General features: G+C 41.2%; 1 protein-coding gene across 7 annotated transcripts in view; it reads left to right on the forward strand.

The window, feature by feature from the left end:
- ZNF106 (zinc finger protein 106) overlaps positions 1-24375 on the forward strand; it is an 81841-nt gene that overhangs the window by 43055 nt on the left and 14411 nt on the right. For 2 of the 7 annotated variants that reach the window (XM_009209995.3, XM_031668790.1), the window contains 10 exons: positions 3794-4427; positions 5846-5915; positions 7529-7683; positions 8260-8320; positions 10326-10667; positions 12903-13683; positions 14033-14088; positions 15321-15466; positions 17196-17330; positions 24040-24156. In XM_009209995.3, coding sequence (XP_009208259.2) covers positions 3794-4427; positions 5846-5915; positions 7529-7683; positions 8260-8320; positions 10326-10667; positions 12903-13683; positions 14033-14088; positions 15321-15466; positions 17196-17330; positions 24040-24156 — 2497 coding nt within the window. Of the gene's footprint in view, positions 1-532; positions 2717-3793; positions 4428-5827; positions 5916-7528; positions 7684-8259; positions 8321-10325; positions 10668-12902; positions 13684-14032; positions 14089-15320; positions 15467-17195; positions 17331-24039; positions 24157-24375 lie in introns of all 7 variants that reach the window. The other 5 variants (XM_009209991.2, XM_009209993.3, XM_009209992.3 and 2 more) reach the window with 5 other exon arrangements.

Below are 24375 nucleotides of genomic sequence, written 5' to 3' on the forward strand. Positions count from 1 at the left end.
AATGGTGCGATCTCAGCTCACTGCAACCTCCGCCTCTTGGGTTCAAGTGATTCTCATTCCTCAGCCTCCTGAGTAGCTGGGGTTACAGGCGTGCGGCACTACGCATGGCTAATTTTTGTATTTTTAGTAGAGATGGGGTTTCGCCATGTTGGCCATGTTGGTCTTGAACTCCTGACCTCAAGTGATCTGCCTGCCTCGGCCTCCCAAAGTGGCTGGAATTATATATGTGAGCCACCACACCTGGCCAAATGTGCCAAATTTTTAATATTTCTGGGTGATAGGGGAGATAGTTGTAATTATTTGAAATTTAAATAATTTAAAATGTTTAATTTTTAAGTTAATAAGTTGAGGAATATAAGTTTAAATATATCATTTAAAGATATGAAAACAACCACTATTAGATATGAAACTAGACTCGGTTACATATTCTAAGTAACAGGAGGAAAGTACAAGGGAAGTTTGGAGGGTTATGCCTTTCAAGGTAGCATAGGAATTCCTTTAAATTACTAATGAAAAACTGTTTTTCTTCCAGACAAGATGAACCTTCCAATAGCAACCAAGAAATAAACTCTGATGACAGACGACCCCAATGGAGACGAGAAGACCGAATTCCTTACCAAGACAGAGAGAGTTACAGTCAGCCTGCATGGCATCATCGTGGACCTCCACAGCGGGATTGGAAATGGGAAAAAGATGGCTTTAATAATACTAGGAAAAACAGCTTTCCACATTCTTTGAGGAATGGTGGTGGGCCAAGAGGACGTTCCGGGTGGCATAAGGGTGTTGCAGGAGGCTCCTCAACTTGGTTTCACAACCATAGTAATTCTGGAGGTGGTTGGCTTTCAAATAGCGGAACGGTAGATTGGAATCATAATGGCACAGGAAGGAATTCCAGTTGGCTTTCTGAAGGAACAGGTGGCTTTTCCAGTTGGCATATGAACAACAGTAACGGAAACTGGAAATCCAGTGTACGTAGTACAAATAATTGGAATTACAGTGGCCCTGGAGACAAATTTCAACCAGGCAGAAACAGAAATTCTAACTGTCCAATGGAAGACATGACTATGCTATGGAACAAGAAATCTAGTAAGTCAAACAAATACAGTCAGGACAGATATAATTGGCAGCGGCAAGAAAATGACAAACTTGGTACAGTTGCCACATATAGAGGTCCTTCTGAAGGGTTTACAAGTGATACATTTCCTTCAGAAGGCTTACTCGACTTCAATTTTGAGCAGCCGGAAAGCCAAACCACTAAACAAACAGACACTGCTACTTCCAAAGTTAGTGGAAAGAATGGCAGTGCGGCAAGGGAAAAGCCTCGTCGCTGGACGCCTTACCCTTCCCAGAAGACTCTGGATTTACAGTCAGGATTGAAAGACGTCACTGGTAACAAGTCAGAAATGATGGAGAAACCTCTCTTTGATTTTAGCTTGATAACTACAGGAATACAGGAGCCCCAAACTGATGAAACACATAATTCCCCAACACAGAAAACACAAAAAGAAATGCATACTGGATCTCTTAATCACAAGGCCTCTTCTGATCCTGCTGCTTCCTTCGAGGTGGTGAGACAGTGCTCCATTACAGAAAAACCTGAACAAGAGCATACCCCAAATAAAATGCCATCATTGAAATCCCCACTCCTTCCATGTCCAGCCACTAAATCATTTCCTCAAAAGCAAGATCCAAAGAATACCTCAAAAAACACCAAAACAATTTTTTTTTCCCCTGGAGAACACTCAGATCCCTCGAACAAGCCCTCTGCGGAAGATAACCATGGTCCTTACATATCCAAACTGCGTAGTTCATGTTCTCATGTTTTAAAAGGGAGTAAAAGTACATTTGGCTCTCAAAAGCAATCTGGTGACAATTTAAATGATACGTTACGAAAGGCCAAAGAGGTGCTACAGTGTCATGAGTCATTGCAAAATCCACTTCTTAGCACTTCTAAAAGGACCAGGAACTATGCAAAAGCAAGTAGAAATGTAGAAGAATCTGAAAAAGGGTCTTTGAAAATTGAGTTTCAAGTGCACGCACTAGAAGATGAAAGTGATGGGGAGACATCTGACACGGAAAAGCAGGGAACAAAAATTGGAACCCTAGGTTCTGCAACTACAGAATTGTTATCCGGCAGCACTCGTACTGCTGATGAGAAAGAGGACGATGACCGAATCCTGAAGACTTCTAGAGAACTATCCACTTCCCCATGTAATCCCACAGTTCACCAGAAAGAATCTGAATTACAAATGACATCTGCAGCCAGTCCACACCCTGGCTTATTGCTAGACTTGAAAACCTCTCTAGAAGATGCACAGGTTGATGACTCTATTAAATCTCATATATCTTATGAAACAGAAGGCTTTGAGAGTACTAGCTTGGATGCAGAGCTTCAAAAAAGTGACATCAGTCAGCCCTCGGGCCCTCTCCTGCCTGAACTAAGTAAGCTTGGCTTTCCTGCCTCACTTCAGAGGGATCTAACCCGGCACATTAGTTTGAAGAGCAAAACTGGAGTGCACCTTCCTGAGCCAAACCTCAATAGTGCCCGCCGCATTCGCAATATTAGCGGTCACCGAAAGAGTGAGACAGAGAAGGAGTCTGGGCTCAAGCCAACCCTACGGCAGATTCTAAATGCATCTCGGAGAAATGTCAACTGGGAACAGGTCATTCAGCAAGTAACCAAGAAAAAGCAAGAGCTGGGCAAAGGCTTACCCAGGTGTGTGCTGCTTTTCGGTGTCTTTCTTTTTTTTTCCCCCTCGTTTTCTTTTAAAGTAACCCTTTGACCCTGATCAAGAGAATTCTACGTGTTTCATTTAATTAAATGTTTGCCAACAGTATCTGTTGTAGATGTCTTGATTTAATATCAAATAGTGACTGATACTCTATGACAGATGGAATAAAGTATTTCCTAGCAGAGAGTGCAGGTTAAAATGGAAGCACACCTACTTGAGAAACAAGATGGTGACCTAAGAAAAAAGTCATCACTTTATAGGGGTAAAATCCATCACTTTATGGGGGTAGAAAACGACAGTATAAAAATGTAGAGCTATAGATCTGTGTCTTTGTCTAGATCTTAATTTTGGAATGCGTGCTGTAACTTTTAAATAGAACTGTTCTCATTACCTTTTACTTGGAACCCACGAATAGTTAGCTTTTCTGTATGTACTCTGGGCATTGTATTTATTACTACAACATGCTTTCTCTTGAGCACTTGTGTAATATTTTGGCTCTTCATCTTATGTTGAGGTACTAGACTTTTCTGAATGGTAAAACAGTGTTCAACATAGGTTTGCTACTTGAAAGTCATAATTCTGCTGCACGATGATACAGTTCTGCAGGCTTCAGGGGCATTTCTGTACTTGTTGAAATAATGGATTTATTTTCCCCCACTTTCTTTTTCCCACACCCTGTGAGTAGCACTTGAAATTATCAGTATATAGCACCCGTAAATGCTCAATAAAAGATTTTTTTTTTCTTTTGGTTTGGTTTGTTTGCTTTTAAAAATTACATGCTGTATGTATTATTATAGATTTAGAGCTCCATATGAAATAAAACTCAATTTTTACTCCCTCAAATATATTATTGTAGCTGTATACAAACCTCTAATCTGGTACTTGTCACAACATAATATATTTATATCTGTATCACTTACTAGACTGTGAGCTCCTTGAAGACAAGAACTACCTTACTTTTTATAACCTCAGTGCTTGAGAGAAGCTGGCACATTAAAAAATAATGCCTCTCCCAACAACCATATCCAATTTATGTTTTCATTTTTTCTTTCTTCCTTAAGGTTTGGCATAGAAATGGTACCGCTTGTTCAAAATGAACAAGAAGCCTTAGATTTGGACGGGGAACCTGATCTGTCCAGTCTAGAAGGATTCCAGTGGGAAGGCGTTTCCATTTCCTCATCCCCTGGCTTGGCAAGAAAGCGAAGCCTTTCTGAGAGCAGCGTGATCATGGACAGAGCTCCTTCTGTGTATAGCTTCTTCAGTGAGGAAGGTACAGGCAAAGAAAATGAGCCCCAGCAGATGGTTTCACCTAGTAACTCACTGAGGGCTGGACAGAGTCAGAACGCAACCATGCACCTCAAACAAGAAGTGACACCTCTGGCTGCCTCCCTCCGAACAGGTGAAAGGGCTGAAAATGTTGCTACCCGAAGGCGACATAGTGCACAATTACCTTCTGACGATATAATACCTTTGATGCATTCGGCAAAAGACTTGAACAGCCAGGAGAGGTCTATGCCACCTTCAGAGAGTCAGAATTCCCAAGAGAGTAACGGAGAAGGAAACTCTCTGTCATCAAATGCATCCTCAGCCCTTGCGATCTCCAGTTTAGCGGATGCAGCCACAGATAGTAGCTGTACCTCTGGTGCTGAACAAAATGACGGCCAAAGTATTAGGAAGAAACGAAGAGCCACTGGAGTGAGTATAATTCCCTCTGCTTTTTGTAGAACATCGCATGTGGCAAGTTGGTTGCTTATTAAAAAAGCTTCAACTGTTTTTCTTGGGTGTCTGGGATTGTGATTCTCTCAACTTCTAGAAGAATTGTGAGGTGCTTACTTTCATCCTACTGCCTTCTTACACTGAGTAATTCTGCTAAATTAAATGTAATCTAATGTGAATGTACAGTACCAGGAAAATATGAAGTCATATCTAAAACCAGTGTCCAAGCCAATGATTCTTTGTGTCACCTGACCAAGGATCAGTCACATCTTCAACTGTAACTCAATCTGTTTTCATAGATGCATTCTGCACTGCTGCTGAAGAAAGGCATTCTGCTGTTGTAGAGCATGGATGATTGCTGGATTCAGGAGTGCTAGGCTTAACACTAAGATGGTTTTAATACTATTAGAGTGCGTATATATGAACAGAGTATAGAAATATTTTTAGTCTGTGTAACTCTGTCCTTCGTCCTTCAGTTACCCAGCCTGGCCTTTAAGAATCTTTTATTTCACTGATAGCACTTCTGCTCTTCTGGCAATTCTGCTGGTAATACTGCTTAACCCTCTCAGTATCCCTTTCTGGAAAGAAAGAGGTGCTGGTAGTGAGATAGTCTGGGATCTGGCGATGTGAAAAAAAATGGGTTCTTCTCTTCATTATTTGTTTATTTTATAGTATTTTAAAATTTATATTAGAGACGAGGTCTCACAATGTAGTCCAGACTGCTCTGGAACTCCTGGACTCAAGCAGTCCTCCTGCCTCAGCCTCCCAAGTATTGGGAACTACAATCATGTATCACTGTGCTGGGCTTCTCTCAGTTACTACTGAGGTGATAAACATAGTAGTTAAGGTCATGAATTCTAGGCTTGCTTCAAATTGCAATTCTGCTCCTTTGAGCTAGATGCTATATGTAATGGATGTTATTGGATGACTTAAAATACACTTCAAGCTGAGGAACTGTCCTATGACAAAGAGCTTGTCTCGTGGACTGTTAAGCTTTTTGTTGTAAAGGTTTTCTTGCTGAAATTTAAAGTAGAAACTATGCCAAGTTATAAATGTATATATTTATATATATAATTGGCTTTGTCAATACTTCTACTTGTGCCTTACTACACCAAGATAGAATGCTTTGTCTGACCTCCATGGGCTTTCCTACCTCTAGGATGCTAGAAGGCACTTCACCCTGGATTCTTTCTTTTCTTTCTTTCTTTTTGAATCAGATATGTTTATTCAACTAAAATTTGAGTTTGTACTATGTGCGTGAGACTCCTATGATCATGTTAGAGATGGTAGCAATAGTGAAGAACAGCGTACGGCTATCTTGGAATTGATTCCTTTTGCTCCTCTTGGATAATGGCTTTTACACATTGGATTTTATGCAGTTTTCTTTATCGCTCCAGGATGGATCTTCTCCTGAACTCCCAAGTCTTGAGAGAAAAAATAAAAGAAGGAAAATTAAAGGAAAAAAAGGTATGGTGCAGAATATTTTGGGAGAAAGAAGTTGGTGTTTTTTGTTTCGTTTTTTGGGTTTTTTTGGTAACCTTCCAACTCTTGGGCTCAAGCAATCCTCTTCTCTCAGCCTCCCCAGTAGGTAGGACTACTGGTGTGTGATAACACACTAATTCTTTTTATTTTTTTGTAGAGACAGGGTCTAGCTATATTGCCCAGGCTGGACTCAAACTCTTGGGCTCCAGTGATCCTCTCACCTTGGCCTCCCAAAGTGTTGGGATTACAGGTGTAAGCCACTGTGTCCAGCCCCAAGAGGTTCTTGTAACAGTTCAGTGTTTGTACAACTTGACACAGAGCATAGCTTGTCATTTATCAAACACTGATTGTCCATTGACTTTTTTTTGGACATTTTTGTTGCCTTGCTTAAGAGGAAAGAAATGTTTGATTTCCTAATACATCCAGTTACAACTGTAGAAGAAATATATGATGTCACATAGACTTGTAAGCCAAGGTTAGTATATCACTGGGACAATATAAAGCCAGAAAGTTTCCTTAAGCATTTTCAGTGGGATAAAACATGTTGGCCCTCTTGGTCATGTGTAGCCATTTCTCTCACTTTCTGTTTTTGAGGCATCTTGGTTGCTTCCCCCCTGCCCTACTTCTACACTCCCTTCCTTGGTTGTTTTTCTAAAGTGAATTATGGAAAGAAGTTATTAACATTGCTCCCTCATTGATATATTTCTGTGATTCCTGCTTTTCCTTGACTCTAACCCAGTTCTAGTATAAGGGCTAGTCCCGGAAGTGATTGGATGAGGCTTGAGTGAGTGGATGTGATGGATAAGGGAGGAGTCAAGGACAACCCACATTTCTGGCTGGACCAACCAGATGGATCATATGTAGAGCTGGAAAGCTCCATGAGAGGAGCAGATTGAGAATAGAGAAAAGTGATGAATTCCCTCAGGGATTCTTTGACTTAAAGGACCTTTGAGATAACCTAGCCAGAAATATCATAGTCAGTAGTTGGATATGTGGGTGTGGAGCTTAAGGGAGAGGTCCTGGCATATTCAGTAGCAAACAGACAAACCCAATGATGGTAAATACATACACAGAACATTTTATTCAAAGTAAGTTAAGTGTACTATTTCACAGCTGTATTTTCTTCAGGAAGTCTTCTCTAATAAAAACAATTTTTAAGTCAACTGACAGACTAAATATGGATTGGAAAGAGAGTGCAAGCAGTCTAGGTCCAGAGTCCAATCTAAGCAAAAGTCCTTTGTGAAGACAGTGGTAGATAAAGGAAGAATGGGAAACGAGACCTAGAACAGATGGTTTGCATGGGACAGATTTCACCTAGAAAGGCAGTGGTGGAAGGTGGTGTTCAGATGAGACAGAATGATGTGGTGGACCCTGGAGCTTATGAGACTCCTCCATCTTAGCAGGTGTCACTTTTGGTTCCTAGCTTTGAATCAAATATCATTGTGCTTGACTAAATGTTTTGTGAATTTCCAGTGACCTATTGAGGAGAACATAAAGGCTTATTCCGGATAATGGGAATAGTTCAATCTTGTGAGGAGCTGTGTGATGAGACGGAAATCTCCTAGTATTAACCTGAACCTTATGGTTTCTTTTGGCAGAACGTTCTCAGGTTGACCAGCTGCTGAATATTTCTTTAAGGGAGGAAGAACTTAGTAAGTCATTGCAGTGCATGGATAACAATCTTCTGCAAGCCCGTGCAGCCCTTCAGACAGCTTATGTGGAAGTTCAGAGGCTACTTATGCTCAAGCAGCAGGTAACGGCATGTGGAGGATTTAATAAAAATGGATCATCTCTGAAATCATGTTTTGTCCTGCCAAACCCACGGCTGGAGTCACTCCAAAAGCAGTGGCAGGGGAGTTTCCACAAGGGAAGTGCCCAGACTGTGCCTAATGGGGGACAGTTAGGATTCCAAAGAAAGAAGCACGAAATGCCGGGGTGATGAGTCCAAAGCATTTATTAGCAGAGCTGACTTACAGAGTAGGCTGCAGCAGTCCTGACAAGGGACAGCAAGGAAGGAGTGTTCTCCCTAGGTACATCCACAGCCAGCGGGCGGGATGTGGAGTTTATATGAGGGTTGAAGGAATTCGGCTCCGGGCCAGGGCCAATTTCTTTCAGTGTTTCGGGCAACAACCTGGATACTTTTATCAGTGCCTGGGATTCTTCAAGGCCCCAGGTGGGGTTCAAGCCTACTGGGGAAAACCTGCAGCTGGCTGGGTCACAGAGCAGTCAAAACACTGATTTTTGGTCAGGATGTAGAAGAAAAGTGGGGAGACGTAGAGGACCCTACAAGTTGGGTTTCAAAATGCTTAATAAAATACTTTATTTTTAGATAACTATGGAGATGAGTGCACTGAGGACCCATAGAATACAGATTCTACAGGGATTACAAGGTATTCAGAGAGCATCTGATGGATAGCTTGTTACTTTTTTGTTCTGTTTTTTTTGTTTGTTTGTTCGTTTTTGGTTTTTTAGACAGAGTCTTGCTCTATCCCCCAGGCTGGAGTGCAGTGATGCAATCTCTGCTCACTGCAACCTCTGCCTCCCAGGTTCAAGTGATTCTCGTGCCTCAGCAGTTGATTAGCTGGAATTACTGGTGCCCACCCCACCCTCAGCTAATTTTTGTATTTTTAGTAGAGACAGGGTTTCACCATGTTGGCCAGACTGGTCTCGAATTCCTGACCTCAGGTGATCCGCCTGCCTCAGCCTCCCAAAGTGCTGGGATTACAGGCGTGAGCCACTGCACCAGGCCTTTTTGTTCTCTTTGAGGGAAATGAAAAGTAGTCATGAAAAGATCATGTTATTTCTCTCCTGTCTCCTTGGTTTCATCCTTTTTTGTTTTTTTGAGACAGGACCTTGCTCTGTCACTCAGGCTGGAGCGCAGTGGCATGATCACGGCTCATTGCAGCCTCGACCTCCTGGGCTCTAGCGATCTTCCCACCTCACTCCCCCCAGTAGCTGGGACTACAGATGTGTGTCACCATGCCTGGTTATTAAAATTTTTAACTTTTAATTTTATAAAGTTATAATTTAAAATCGTAAAAATTTAAAGGTTATAAAAATTATAAAAAGTTATATAAAATTATAAAAAGTTATAAAAATTTTAAAAATGTTTTTATAGAGATGGGCTCTCCCAGTGTTTCCCAGGATAGCCCCAAACTCCTGGGCTCAAGCAATCCTCCTAACTTGACCTCCCAAATGGTTAGGATTACAGGCCTGAGCCACCACGCCTGGCCAGTTTCTTCCTTCTATAGAAAGGTCTGTAGATGGTGCATCCCAAAAATGTTTAGCAACAGACAATATGTTTTGGAAAAAGTTTTGATTAGGAATCAAGAGGCCTGGATTCAAATCTTCGCTCTTCCATTAGTAACCTATATAACTTTGGATAAGTCATTTAAGATTTGAAAAATTGGAATGTAGCCAGGCACAGTGGCTCATGCCTGTAATCCCAGCACTTTGGGAATCTGAGGCAGGTGGATTCCTTGAGGCCAGGAGTTTGAGACCAGCCCAGGCAACATGGTGAAACCCTGTCTCTAGAAATAAATACAAAAATTATTGATAATTATTAATAATTAATAATAATTCCAGCCTGACCAACATGGTGAAACCCCATCCCTACTAAAAATACAAAAATTAGCTGGGCATGGTGGCATGCGCCGGTAATCCCAGCTACTCAGGACACTGAGGCAGGAGAATCGCTTGAACAGTGAGCCGAGATTGCGCCACTGCACTCCAGCCTGGGTGACAGAGTGAGACACTGTCTCGAAAAAATAATAACAATAATAACTGGGCGTAGTGGCATGTGCCTATAATCCCAGCTGCTTGGGAGGCTGAGGCAGGAGGATTGCTTGAGTCCATGCACTGCAGCCTATCTAAAAAAAAAGAATGTTGATGCCTATTCTGTCTGTATCCTTGGTGGTTGTAGAGATTATATTCTCTATATTTCAGAGAATTATGATGGACTATACTAATATACTTACTAACTTAAAATTCTTTTCTTTTTTTTTTTTTTTAGACAGAGTCTGGCTCTGTCTCCCAGGCTGGAGTGCAGTGGCCGGATCTCAGCTCACTGCAAGCTCTGCCTCCTGGGTTCACGCCATTCTCCTGCCTCAGCCTCCCGAGTAGCTGGGACTACAGGCGCCCGCCATCTCGCCCGGCTAGTTTTTTGTATTTTTTTAGTAGAGACGGGGTTTCACCGGGTTGGCCAGGATGGTCTCGATCTCCTGACCTCGTGATCCGCCCGTCTCGGCCTCCCAAAGTGCTGGGATTACAGGCTTGAGCCACCGCGCCCGGCCTTAAAATTCTTTTCTAATGTTTAAATATACAAATTAGCTCAGAAACAAATGACTTTTCAGATAACATTTTTGCATTTCTGTGTATGTCTGTTTCCCATTCTAGAAACATACGAACCTTCTGAGCACCCAGACCAGATTCCCTGTAGCCTCACACGAGAACGAAGGAACAGTAGATCTCAAACATCTGTTGATGCCGCACTGCTGCCCACTCCATTTTTCCCACTTTTTCTGGAGCCTTCATCTTCCCATGTGTCTCCATCACCCACCGGAGCCTCTCTTCAAATAACCACATCTCCTACTTTCCAAACCCATGGCAGTGTCCCTGCTCCAGACTCATCCGTTCAGATTAAACAAGAGCCCATGTCTCCTGAACAAGATGAGACTGTGAATGCTGTGCCACCAAGCTCTGCCTGCAATGTGTCCAACGAACTACTGGAAGCTAATAGTATGTAAGCTTTTCTTTGGGTTAAGGGCATCCCAGTAGTGGGACTGGGGCATTTTTATATGAGTGATATAGGCCATACTTGCTCATTAAAACTAAAATGAGCAAATACAACTAATTTTTCACTGAAATTCTCTTCATATATACAGGAAGATTCTTTTAAAATATTTTAGAGAATGTAATTTAAATATCAGTCATTTTCTATCATTTCCTATAATCTAGGGTTAGAGTTGACTTTGTATTAACACCCACAAGGTTCCATTTATTAGGATAAGTATAAAATTTGTTTTGTGTGAAATAAATGAGGTTGAAGTTAATTCAACCAATTTTCTAAATAAGGTCTATCCTCTGAATTTCTTTGCACTTAGCTGTCTATATAATCTCAAATACAAACCAGGATTAATATAAGCTCGAGAGGCAGGTGGCCATGATGGGGTTTGGAATCATCTACTAAGAAGTTTGTGTTGAGAAATAGCCAGGGTTTTCACTCTTTTCAAAAATAGCACTTACCTGGTTATCATCTGAGAATATATCTAAGCTATGTAAAATCCTGTTAGAAGTTTGCATTACCACAGTGGTGCTGTATTTGAAAATTAAGTCCAACAAACTGGCATCGTGTGGTTTCCTAAGCAAAAGCAAAAAGTCTAAAAAATTACTCTAGATTTTACTACCAGTACTGTGTTGCAATATTAATCTAGATGTTAGTATCAAATGTATAGCTTATTTGTTTATTGAGACAGAGTCTCACTCTGTCACTCAGGGTGGAGTGCGGTGGCACAATCACAGCTCACCACAGGCTTGACCACCTGGGCTCAGATGATCCTCCCACCTCAGCCTCCGGAGTAGCTAGGACTACAGACGCCTGCCACCATGCCCGGCTCGTTTTTGTATTTTTTTTTTTTTTTTTTTGTAGAGATGGGGATTCACCATGTTACCCAGGCTGGTCTGGATCTCCTGGGCTCAAGTGATCCACCCACCTTGGCCTCCCAAAGTGCTCGGATTATAGATGTGAGCCACTGTGCCTGGCTTAGCATATATATATATATATATATATGCAACTTTTTTTTTTTTTGGTAAGGCAGAGTTTCGCTTTTTGTTGTCCAGGCTGGTGTTCAGTGGCGTGCTCTTGGCTCACTGCAACGTCTACCTCCCAGGTTCAAGTGATTGTCTTGTCTCAGGCTCCCGAATAGCTGGGATTTCAGGTGCCCACCACCATGCCCAGCTAATTTATGTATTTTTAATAGAGACAGGGTTTCACCATGTTGGCCAAGCTGGTCTTGAACTCCTGACCTCGAGTGATCCGCCCTCCTCAGCCTCCCAAAATGCTGGGATTACAGACGTAAGCCACCGTGCCCAGTCCCTAGCATATTTTTAAAAATTATTTTAAATTTTTGTGGGTACATAATAGGTGTATATATTTATGGATTACATGAAATATTTTGGTACTATTTTTCATATTACATATTATTTCAGTCTTTCTTAAATCATGTTTTTGTGTTTACATGTAGAACTTATACAAAGGAGCAATCATATATAACCTGACTTTTTCCATTTAATATATCATGATTTTTCTGTCATAAAAATAATTTATCTAAAATATTTTATATTACAAGTTGCATAATATTTGAATAGTTGCATAATTTGAATATACAGTAATTTAAGTGGTGAATCTTTTTTGAATATTTAGTTTTCTGACTTCATATTCTGTATAACACTGCGTTGTATATGTCTTTGAGTACGTCTGTGATTATTTCATCACTTTTAACTCCTAGACATGAAGTAATTAAGTCAAAGGAAATTGACATTTCTAAGTCAGCAAATTTTTTAACTACTAGGGTGTAGCTAAATTGGATGGGTGGGGATAATGAAAACTTCAGAGAAATAAAAGTAAAAGGACTTCAGCTAAGTAGACATTTAAGTGTCTGCTAAGAATAAAACACAATGTTAAATGTGTGGACATTTAAAACAAGAAAAAAGATTAATAGAAACAATCCCTCCCCACAAGGAGCTTTTGTAGGGAATAGGACACACAGTGTCTGTGACATTCACGCAAGGCAGAGGGTAGTAAGTGCTGTCATAGGAGTGTATGTAGGTGATGGGAAACTGAGGGGTGAGATACCAGCTGAAGCACTCATGGTTTTGTGAACATCTCATTGAAATATTTGGTAGAGTTTCAGTCAGTGATAAATTGCAGCAAACACAAAAAAGGATGCAATAATTTTTTTCCTCTCAATTCAGGAGAGATCAGTGACAGTTGTCCAGTTTATCCAGTCATCACTGCTAGATTGTCCTTATCAGAGTCAACAGAAAGTTTCCATGAGCCTAGCCAAGAACTGAAGTTTTCTGTGGAGCAAAGAAATACCAGAAACAGAGAGAACTCTCCCTCTTCCCAATCAGCTGGTCTTTCTAGCATAAATAAAGAGGGGGAAGAGCCAACCAGAGGCAATAGTGGGTCTGAAGCCTGTACTAGTTCTTTTCTAAGATTGTCTTTTGCTTCAGAAACCCCTTTGGAAAAGGAACCCCACTCTCCAGCTGACCAGCCTGAACAACAGGCAGAATCCACTTTGACATCAGCTGAGACTAGGGGAAGCAAGAAAAAGAAGAAACTTCGGAAGAAGAAAAGTCTACGGGCTGCCCATGTTCCTGAGAATAGTGACACTGAACAGGATGTTTTGACTGTTAAACCCGTAAGGAAAGTAAAAGCTGGAAAGTTAATTAAAGGGGGGAAAGTAACAACCTCCACTTGGGAAGACAGCAGGACTGGTCGGGAGCAAGGGAGTGTCAGAGATGAGCCAGATAGTGACTCGTCCCTGGAAGTCCTAGAAATTCCTAATCCTCAGTTAGAAGTAGTAGCCATTGATTCTTCAGAATCAGGAGAAGAGAAACCAGACAGCCCATCTAAAAAGGATATTTGGAACTCTACAGAGCAAAACCTGCTAGAAACTTCTCGTTCTGGGTGTGATGAAGTTAGCTCGACCAGTGAAATTGGCACTCGCTATAAAGATGGCATCCCTGTAAGGTAAGAGTATTGTATTGGTCCAGTCTTTATTTTTTTTAAATAGAATTTTAAATTATGAATCAGAGTTTATTTAAAAATCAAAATTTACGTGAATGCAGCAGGGATTGTGGACATGGAAAAATTAAAGCTCGGCAGTAGAGATTTTCTGCTTTCTCTTTTGACTGCGTTATAAATATTCACTCCGCTTTTATTTCCCTTCCTTTAGAAATTTCAGATGGAAAAACTAATTTCTTATATCATAGCTACTTTGCCCATTGTTTAGAAAAATCCTTTGAGTCAGGAAATTTTTACTTTTGCTACCCGCCCTGTTCACACAGATGCTGAGAACACTTTTGCTATTATTTTGTAGTGTGGCGGAAACTCAGACTGTGATCTCTTCCATAAAAGGATCAAAGAATTCTTCAGGTATTTGCTGTTCAGTTTTATTTAAATTAACCACAGAATTAAAAGCCTTGTAAATATTAAAGCCAGAATTTAAACCTACTTAAATATATTTATAGAATAAGAGAATGGGGATGGGTTTATCACCAAGAGGATTGCCTTGATCAACAGTTCTGCTATTCTTAAAACTTCAAATTCTGGTCTTTCAGATTCTTATTTTCATCTGTCTTATTGATTGATTGTAATGGAGTCTTGCTTTGTCACCTAGGCTGGAGTGCAGTGACATGATCTCTGCTCACTGCAACTTCCACCTCCCAGGTTCAAGCAATTCTCCTGCCTCAGCCTCCCAAATAGCTGGGACCACAGGTGCGCGCCATCATGCCTGGCAAATTTTTTTTTGTATTTTTAGTAGAGACAGAGTTTCATCATGTTGGCCAGGCTGGTCTCCAACTCCTGGCCTCAAGTGATCCTCACGCCTCAGCCTCCTAAAGTGCTGGGATTACAGGTGTAAGCCATCATGCCTGGCCCTTCTAATCTGTCTTATCCAGCTCCCTTATCTGTTCAACTAATTAGTATTAAGGTTTCATTGGCTCTAAGGATATTTGCTTTCAGAAGGAACTGCTTAAGGAATACTACCTTACTCAAAGAAATAACTTTTTGGAAGTGTGAGAGAGGTTGGGTACCTTCCAAGTATCACTCAAAGCTTTTATTTATTTATTTGTTTGTTTGTTTGTTTGTTTGTTTTTGAGGCAGAGTCTCGCTCTGTCGCCCAGGCTGGAGTCCAGTGGTGTGATCTCGGCTAACTGCCCCTGGGTTCAAGTGATTCTCCTGCCTCAGACTCCTTAAGTAACTGGGACTACAGGCACACGCCACCATGCCCAGCTAATTTTTGTATTTTTAGTAGAGACAGGGTTTCACCATCTTGGCCAGGCTAGTCTCGAACTCCTGGCCTCAGGTGATTTGCCCACCTCAGCCTCCCAAAGTATTGGGATTACAGGTGTGAGCCACCACACCCAGCCCAAAAGCTCGTTATGTAATTATCTATCTTTTTCCTAAGTGAAAGGCCTTTGCTTATTATGCAGTCTTCATAGTGAAGATGTGTAATCAGAATTGGAGTAGTCTGATAGGGGAACTAAGCTTTAAGGGGATCTACTTTTGGCTTAATCTAGGGACTGCTGTATTGTATAATAGTTCTGATTTTTGAGGGTCTTTTCAGACTAGCAGACATGTCTCTGAAACCTACTCTTGTTTTCCAGAAATATCTTCAGAGCCAGGAGATGATGATGAGCCCACAGAAGGAAGCTTTGAGGGGCACCAAGCTGCTGTAAATGCAATTCAGATATTTGGGAACTTACTATATACCTGTTCAGCAGATAAAACTGTCCGGGTTTATAATCTGGTGGTAAGTTGATAGAACATGTAGTATGTTTTTGGTTGCAGGTTTTGGAAAATCCAGTTTATACTCTTTTAAACAATAAAGGGAATTTGTTGGCTGTCTGGAGGAAGGGGTGGGCCTTAGATTGACTTTAGATGCATTTGATCCAGTAGCTCCACAAGGTCATTGGGGACTTAATTTCTTTTTGTCTCTCTACTCTGCCTTCTCTGGTATTACCTGTTTCTGAAAGCTAGTTCCCCTCCTGATCACAAGGTAAATGTCAGGAGCTGCTGAGGTCTCTTTTTCCCTCCCACCAGCACAAAAGGGTCCTGTGTTTTATTCCCTGAATGATCACTTTTGCCTGTGGCAAAAGGGGGTTGGGATTACACCAGTGGTCTTGGACTGTTCAGGTCCCAACACTGGAGTTGGTAATGGGGTCACTTGCGTAGCAGCTACATAATAGAGGAAGGATGAAGTGAATATGGGGAAGTATTGGAGGAGGTATTTTCCCTGACAAGTGATTGATTACAGAGTTCGAGTTATTAAGGAGAGCAACACTTTTCCACTACCTCACACTTAGTATTATCTGATGCTTGTTACTGTCAAAAGAATGAACTTTTGAGTTTTGAATTTGAATTTGTTCATAAACTAATTATGAACAATGACAGCTTAAGAAATTTGAGGAACATGATGTTGTCTGAATGAACACCATGAAAATATTTAAAATTGCTAGAGTCAGTGAAAATTAAAAAGTTAGATGATGGACCAGGAAAATGTGTTTGCTATAGGCAACAGGTATGTAGATTCCTTTAGCTTAATGATATGAGGATGAACACGAATGACTGAAAAAAGGAAGCAATGCTACCAGGATGTATAGGTGTAAGATCTAGGGGAACAGGATATCAAAATATGTATGTGTATGTATACATGTACATTCTAAATAGATCTCAGTATGTGCACTGAGATAACATTTGGAATGTACCCTTAAGAAACAACACCAGAGGCCGGGTACAGTGGAGCTCTGCCCCGCCTGTAATCCCAGCTTTGGGAGGCCGAGTATGGTGGATCACGAGTATCAGAGATCGAGACCATCCCCGGGCCAACATGATGAAATCTCCGCCTCTACTAAAAATATACAAAAACGAAGCAGGGCGTGGGTGTATGGGTGCCTGTAGTCCCAGCTACCTCGGGAGCCTGAGGTGAGAATGCATGGAATCTAAGAGAGACAGAGCTGCAGTGAGCCGAGATCAAGGCCCACTGCACTCCAGCCTGGGTGACAGTAAGACCTACCCTCAAAAAAAAGAAAAAAAGAGAAACACCACCAGAACCACTAGACCTGTGGGATAAAGACTCAGGCATTTTAAATACCATGGTGTATCTCTCACAAGTTGCCGGACAAATGCATGACCCTTTGGGTAATTAGCTTACAGTTTGATTTATAGGTCCTTGGTCCATGTCAGAAAGCTTTGCCCTAAACACACTAAAATTCGGCCATCTTACAATGAATTGTCAGAAGACTATGGTGGCTCAACTAACATATACTTTCAGATACCTCATTGCCTATGACTGTTTGCTGGGCATTTGGTGAACATACATTTACTGAACATCTTTTGTGTACCAGGTGCTGTTTTAGACACTGAGGATGCAGCAGTGAACTGAATGTTTTAGCATCTTTTTTTTTTTTTTTTTGAGGAAATATATTATCTAATCCTTCTATATCTCATAAGTAATAATCTGGTCTGTGCTTAAACTTTAGAGTCGGAAATGTGTTGGTGTCTTTGAGGGCCATACCTCGAAAGTGAACTGCCTCCTGGTGACTCAGACCTCCGGGAAGAACGCTGCCCTTTACACCGGCTCCAGTGACCATACCGTCCGCTGCTATAATGTTAAGGTAGGTGGGTCCAGAGAAATCCAAAGTGGTTCATATTGAGTCGCTTTGTATTTACTGTGTGGAGTGGAGACACTGGCAGATGCTTCATTCTACCCACTGTCTCCTTTTCGCTTCTAAACAATGTTTAGCACATTGTTGTAGCTTTAGGTAGATATGAGACTTAGACATAAACTGTATTTTCTGTCTCCACCAGTATTTTTTCACTTCCTACTATTAATAATATACCTTCCTTGGTCTTTGCCACAAATGTTATGCATATCATATATCAAAATTAATCCTAGATAGAATAAAGAGAAGAATGTAGGCTGGGTGTGGTGGCTCACGCCTGTAGTCCCAGCACTTTGGGAGGCAGAGGTGGGCGGATTCACCTGAGGTTGGAAGTTCGAGACCAGCCTGACCAACATGGAGAAACCCCGTCTCTACTAACAATACAAAATTAGCCGGGTGTGGTGGCGCATGCCTATAATCCCAGCTACTTGGGAGGCTGAGGCAGGAGAATCGCTTGAACCCAGGAGGCAGAGGTTGCAGTGAGCCGAGGTCACGCCACAGCACTCCAGCCATGGCAACAAGAGTGAAACTCCATCTCAGAAAAAAAAAAAAGAGCAAAATGTATAAATTTTTTAAATCTGAAAAATTAGAAATGGACATCTCCTCTGAGAGTTTTTTAAACTTAAATGCACTGAAAGAAATGAGAAAATTATGTTTAAAATTATATACAGTATGTTCTTAATTTCTTTAAAAGATGGAGATACATGAAGCAGAATTTATAAGGCTATCATTAAGTTTATAACATAGATGGAATATATGTGATAACAGGAACATAAAGAAGTGGGAGGGGATGGAGCTGTGCTAGAAGAAGGTTCTTATATTTTACTGGGAATAAGTACTAATTTGAACTAGATTGTTACAATTTTAAAAATGTAATCCCTAGAGGCACTGGCTTACAACTTTAGTGTGCATCACATTGACCTGGACAGCTTGTTAAAACACATATTACTGGTCCCCACTCCCAGAGGTGTTTTTTTGTTTGTTTTTTGTTTTTTTAAGAGACAGGGTCTCATCATGTTGCTTGGGCTGGTTTTGAGCTCCTGGAGTCAGGCAATCCTCCCACCTCGGCCTCCCAAAGTGCTGAGATTACAGGCATGAGCCACCACACGCAGCCCTTCCCAGAGCTTCTGATCCGTTAGGCTTGGGGTCAAACTCACAAATTTACATTTCTAGGCCAGGTACTATGGTTCATATCTGTAATCCCAGCACTTTGGAAGACCAGAGCAGGAGGACTGCTTGAGGCCAGGAGCTCAAGACCAACCTGGGCAACATAGCAAGACCCTGTCTCTATAAAAAAATAAAAATGAACTGGATGTGGTGGCTCACACCTATAGTCCTAGCTGTTCCGGAGGCTGAGGTGGGAGGATCACTTGAGCCCAGGAGTTCAAGGTTATAGTGAGCTATGATTGTGTCACTTCACTACAGCCTGGGTGTCAGAACAAGAGCCTACCTCAAAAAAGCATAAAAATTAACCAAAATAAACAAAAAGAATTTACACTTCTAATAAGGTATTATGTGATATTGATGGAGATGGTTTGGGGACCACACTTTGAGAAATACTGCCCTAGAGTAATTACTAAACTAATAATGCAAAGAGGATCATGAGGTCAGGAGTTCGAGACCAGACTGGCCAACCTGGTGAAACCCCGTCTCTACTAAAAATACAAAAATTAGTCAGGCGTGGTGGTGCACACCTGTAATCCCAGCTACTCGGGAGGCTGAGGCTGGAGAATCACTTGAACTGGGAGACGGAGATTGCAGTGAGCCAAGATCATGCCACTGCACTCCAGCCTGGGTGCCAGAGCGAGACTCCTTCTCAAAAAAAATAAATAAATAAAAATAATGCAAAGAAATTGAGCTTAGAAAGTCAGTTGAGGGATTAAAATGGCAAGCTAAAAATATACTTAATACAAGAGAAGGTAGAAGGAGAAATAGAGGAATAAAAATGAGACAAATAGAAAGCAAATAGAAAATTGGAGACCTAAATTTACCCATATTTAATAATTATATTAAATGTGAGTGAACTGACACTAAAATCAAAAGGCAGAAATTGACTGGATACAGAAGTAACATCAAAATCTTTGTTGTCTACAAGAGACACACTTTTATTTTTGAGACACGGTCTTGGCCTGTCACCCTGGCTGGAGTGCAGTGGCGTGATTATAAGTCGCTGCAGCCTGGAACTCCTGGGCTCAAGTGATCCTCCTGCCTCAGCCTCCGGAGTAATTGAGAGTACGGGCACACGTCACTATGGTTTGCTAATTAAATTTTATTTTTTTATTTTTTAGAAACAGGGTCTTGCTATGTTGCCTAGACTAGTCTGAAGCTCCTGGGCACAAGCAGTCCCCCTGCTTTGGTCTCCCACAGTGCTGGGATTACAGGCATGCACCACCATGCCCAGCCAAAGAGACTGCTTTAAATGTAAAGACAAAATGGGTTGAAAGTAAAAGAATAAGAATAGAAGAAGATACACTATCCAAATAGTAACAGAACTGGAGTGGTTATGTTAATATTGGGCAAGTAGACTTTAAAACAAGTGAGCACTGTGGCTCATGCCTGCATCCCAATTTGGGAGGCTGAGGTGGGAAGATCGCTTGAGACCAGAAGTTCCAGACCAGTCTGGGTAACATAGTGAGATCCTGTCTCCACAAAAAATGAAAAAGTGAGGTGAGCATGGTTGTATGTACCTCTAGTCCTAGCTACTTGGGAGGTTGAGGTGAGAGGATCATTTGAGCTGAGGAATTTGAGGTTATAGTGAGCTATGACAATGCCACTGCACTGCAGCCTGGGTGACAGAGCGAGACACTGTCCCTTTAAATAGTGAAAAGGACAATACTACTGGAGAAAGGAGGACGTTCCATAATGATGAGTCAGCACAGCCAAACGATACAACAATTATAAGTACAGGTACCGAATAACAGAACTCTAAAATATATGAAACAGTAACTGATAGAACCGAAAGGAGAAATAGACAAATTCACAATTATAGTTGGGGACATCAACAACCCTTTCTCAATAATTGATAGACTACTAAATAAAAAACCGTCAAGGATATATAAGAACTGTACAACACCAGCTGGTTGTGGTGGCTCATGCCTGTAATCCCAGCACTTCGGGAGGCTGAGGCGGGTGGATCACTTGAGGTCAGCAGTTCAAGACCAGACTAGCCAATATGGTGAAACCCTGTCTCTACTAAAAATACAAAAAAATTAGGCTGGATGTGGTGGCTTATGCCTGTAATTCCAGCACTTTGGGAGGCCAAGGTGGGCATATCACCTGAGGTCAGGAGTTTGAGACCAGCCTGACCAACATGTTGAAACCCCCTCATACAAAAATTAGCCAGGTGTGGTGCTTGTGCCTGTAGTCCCAGCTACTTGGGAGGCTGAGGCAGGAGAATTGCTTGAACCTGTGAGGCAGAGGTTGCAGTGAGCCAAGATTGTGCCACTGCACTCCAGCCTGGGCAACAGAATGAGACTCTGTCTCAAAAAATTAACAAACAAAAATAAGAATACAAAAAAATTAGCCGGGCTTGGTGGTAGTGCCTATAATCCCAGCTACTCAGGAGGCTGAGGCAGGAGAATCACTTGAACCTGGGAGGTGAAGGTTGCAGTGAGCTGAGATTGCGCCACTGTACTCCAGCCTGGGCAACAGAGAAAAACTTCATTTCAAAAAAAAAAAAAAAGAACTGTACAACACCATTAACAAATAAGATCTAATTAGCATTTATAGAACACTCCACTCAAAATTGCAGAATACACATTTTTTTCAAGAATGCGCACATAGACATTCACCAGGACCCTCATACTGGGCTATTAAATAAGTCTCAATCAATTTAAAAGCACCAAGATCATACAGAGTATGTTTTCTAACCACAGTGACATTTATTAGAAAGCAGTAACAGAAATCTTGGAAATCCCCAAATATAGGGAGATGAAAATAACATACTTCTAAATTATGGTGGTTCAGAGAAGGAATCACAAGGAAAATTAGAAAATATCTAACTAAATGAAAATGCAACATATCGTTTGTAGGATGCGGCTAAAGCATTGCTGAAAGGGAAATTTGTATTTTTAATTGCTTCTATTAGAAAAGAAGAAAGCTTTAAAATTCAAGAAACTACAAAAAGAGGCTGGGCACGGTGGCTCATGTCTGTAATCCCAGTGCCTTGGGAGGTTGCGGTAGGAGGATCATTTGAGGCCAGGAGTTCAAGCCTAGCTAGGCAACTTGTACAAACCTGTAAAAAATTATACAAACTTGTGAAAAAAAATTGTAAGCATATTTTGGCAAGAAATAGTCTTACATAAAAACGGGGGAAAAAGCTGTAACTTAAGATAGGACAAACATAGGTTTGGTATATGTTGTAAGGGGCTTACACCTTTAAATTCCTACAGCCAGGTGCTGTGATTCATGCCCATAATCCCAACACTTTAGGAGGCCAAGTCGGGAGGATCGCTTGATCCCAGGAGTTCAAAACAGCCTAGGCAGCATGGCGAGACCGCATCTCTCCAAAAAATATTTTAAAATTAACTAGGCGTGCGTGATGGCCCACGCCTGCAGTTCCAGCTACTCAGGAGGCTGAGGTGGGAGGATTCCTTGAGCCCCGGAGGTCAAGGCTGCAGTAAGCAGTAATCACACCACTGCACTCTAGCCAGGAGACAGAGGGAGACCTTGTCTTTCAAAAAACAAATAAATAAATAAATCCCTAAACATACATTGACAAAAAACAAGCAAGTCTCTTAAGAAATACAAATAACTGAAAAAAAATACAGTCTTGCAAATAAATGCAAATTAAAATCGAAGTACAAGGAATACCGTTTTTACTCATAATATTAGCAAAAAAATTTTTAAAAAGCTTTTCATTATTAAGGGTTCTAATGTGTAGTGTTTGGCATAGCAGGACTGTACACTAGTGAAAAAGATTTTGTAACCATTATTTGACATGGAGACATAACTTCATACAGTAAAGCACACAGATTTTAAGTATACAGCTTGCAGAAAAGCAGATATTTGTTTGTATAACTACCACAAAGATCAAAACATAGACCATTTCATAGCCCTGAAGCTTCCCTCAAATGCCTCCCTAGGCATAACCTTCTTCTAAAGCTAATCACTATTTTGACTACTGTCATGGATGACTTGTCTGTGCTTGGCTGTCATGTCAGTATAACTATACCACATGTATTCTTTAATGTCTAGCTTTAGCTCACCATGATGTTTGAAAATTCATCTGTATTGGTATATGTGCCAATAGTTTGTTCTTTTTTTATTACTATGTAATGTTCAATTTCCCCTGTAAAGTTAAAAAAATCTCATATGGATTAACCGGAAGCAACATGAATCTTAATATTTAGGCATATTCACTGTGTTTTGCTATATCTTACAATTTCATATATGGCACTTATGTTTGTAATTTTTTCAGGGGAGAAATTGAATAATTTAAGTGACTGACTCTTTTAGGTATGAAAGAAGGCTGGGAGAGGAGATCAACGGGTTTGACAACCCACAGCTTTTCTCATCCTATCCACAGCTTGTCCCACCCTACCCAATTATAACCATCTTGATTTTAACATCTAGTGCCAAGCCCACTTAAAAAGCTACACCTGGGTCTTTAGTAGCCTTCAACAATAAAAGTTTTTGTTTGTTTGTTTGAGACAGAGTCTTGCTCTGTGGCCCAGGCTGGAGTGTGGTGGCGTGATCTCGGCTCACTGTAACCTCCACCTCCCGGGTTCAAGCGATTCTTCTGCCTCGGTCTCCTGAGCAGCTGGGACTACAGGCGTGCACCACCACGCCTGGCTAATTTTTGGATTTTTAGTAGAGACGGGATTTCACCATGTTAGCCAGGATGGTCTCGATCTCCTGACCTCATGATTCACCCGCCTCGGACTCCCAAAGTGTTGGGATTACAGGTGTGAGCCACCATGCCTGGCCTCAACAACAAACTTTGAATGTACTATTTCCTGGCCCAATTCTTGGTTCTAGGTAAAGAGATTTGCTAGTATAATCTAGTTGGAGGAAACTGATAGAAATCGTTTTTTGAAGGTCAGATCAAACAGTGGGTATTAAACCTGCATGTACATCTGAATTACTAGGGAAATTTTTTACAACACAGATTCTAGAGCCCACTGAATTAAGACTTTCAGGGATGGGGTTGGAGCTTGGGTGCTATATATTTTAAAAGCTTCTTGAGTAATTTAGCCCAGCTAACCCAGCACTAGTTTGAAGGAGGCATTTGGGAGCTATTGAAATAGAGAGTAAGTTGCAGAAAACCACATATTGATTAGTGCATTTATCAAATATGTAACTCTAATCCTGATTTTCCTCTTTAGATGTCAAAATACAGCTTTGTCTTTTATATTTGGCCTCTTAATTTAAGAGGCTAAGACCCAACTCATAGTGCCCTTTGAAAAATCTCTACATTCTAAGTTAGAAGCATGGGTAACATTACTGGAATTTATATTTATTTTCACATTACCTACAGCTTGGGAGTCTTTGGCCTCATATTTCAAAGGAGAAACAGATCTAAGATAGTCCCGTATAAAATAGAGGATGTCACATTTTCTTCCACGTAAGAGTCATTGTAAAGTCTGCTTCTGGAGGAACTGTTTTTGACATCTCATTTGCCAGTACCCTCTGCTGATTCAAGGTTGTGTACTTTTATCAGAGCCGAGAGTGTGTGGAGCAGTTACAGCTGGAAGACCGGGTCCTCTGCCTGCACAGTAGGTGGCGAATCCTCTATGCGGGACTGGCAAATGGCACTGTGGTCACCTTCAACATAAAGGTTAGTGGTTGGGGAGAAAAGGCTTGCTTCCCATGCTACTTGAAAATAGTGTGAGCCTGTGTGGGAAGAAGTAGCAGGCAGGGATTTTCCTGTTTTCTTCTGTGGGGAAGCAGCAGAATCAGCTGCTACTCAAACACAGTTATCTTCTGATGTAAGTGAAACAAGATCCTCCATTCTCTCTGTTTCTACTCAAATGTGCCAGGACCAAAATGTAACTCC

The sequence above is a fragment of the Papio anubis genome, chromosome 7 (genome assembly GCF_008728515.1).
Source record: "Papio anubis isolate 15944 chromosome 7, Panubis1.0, whole genome shotgun sequence".
NCBI classification, from domain to species: Eukaryota; Metazoa; Chordata; class Mammalia; order Primates; family Cercopithecidae; genus Papio; species Papio anubis.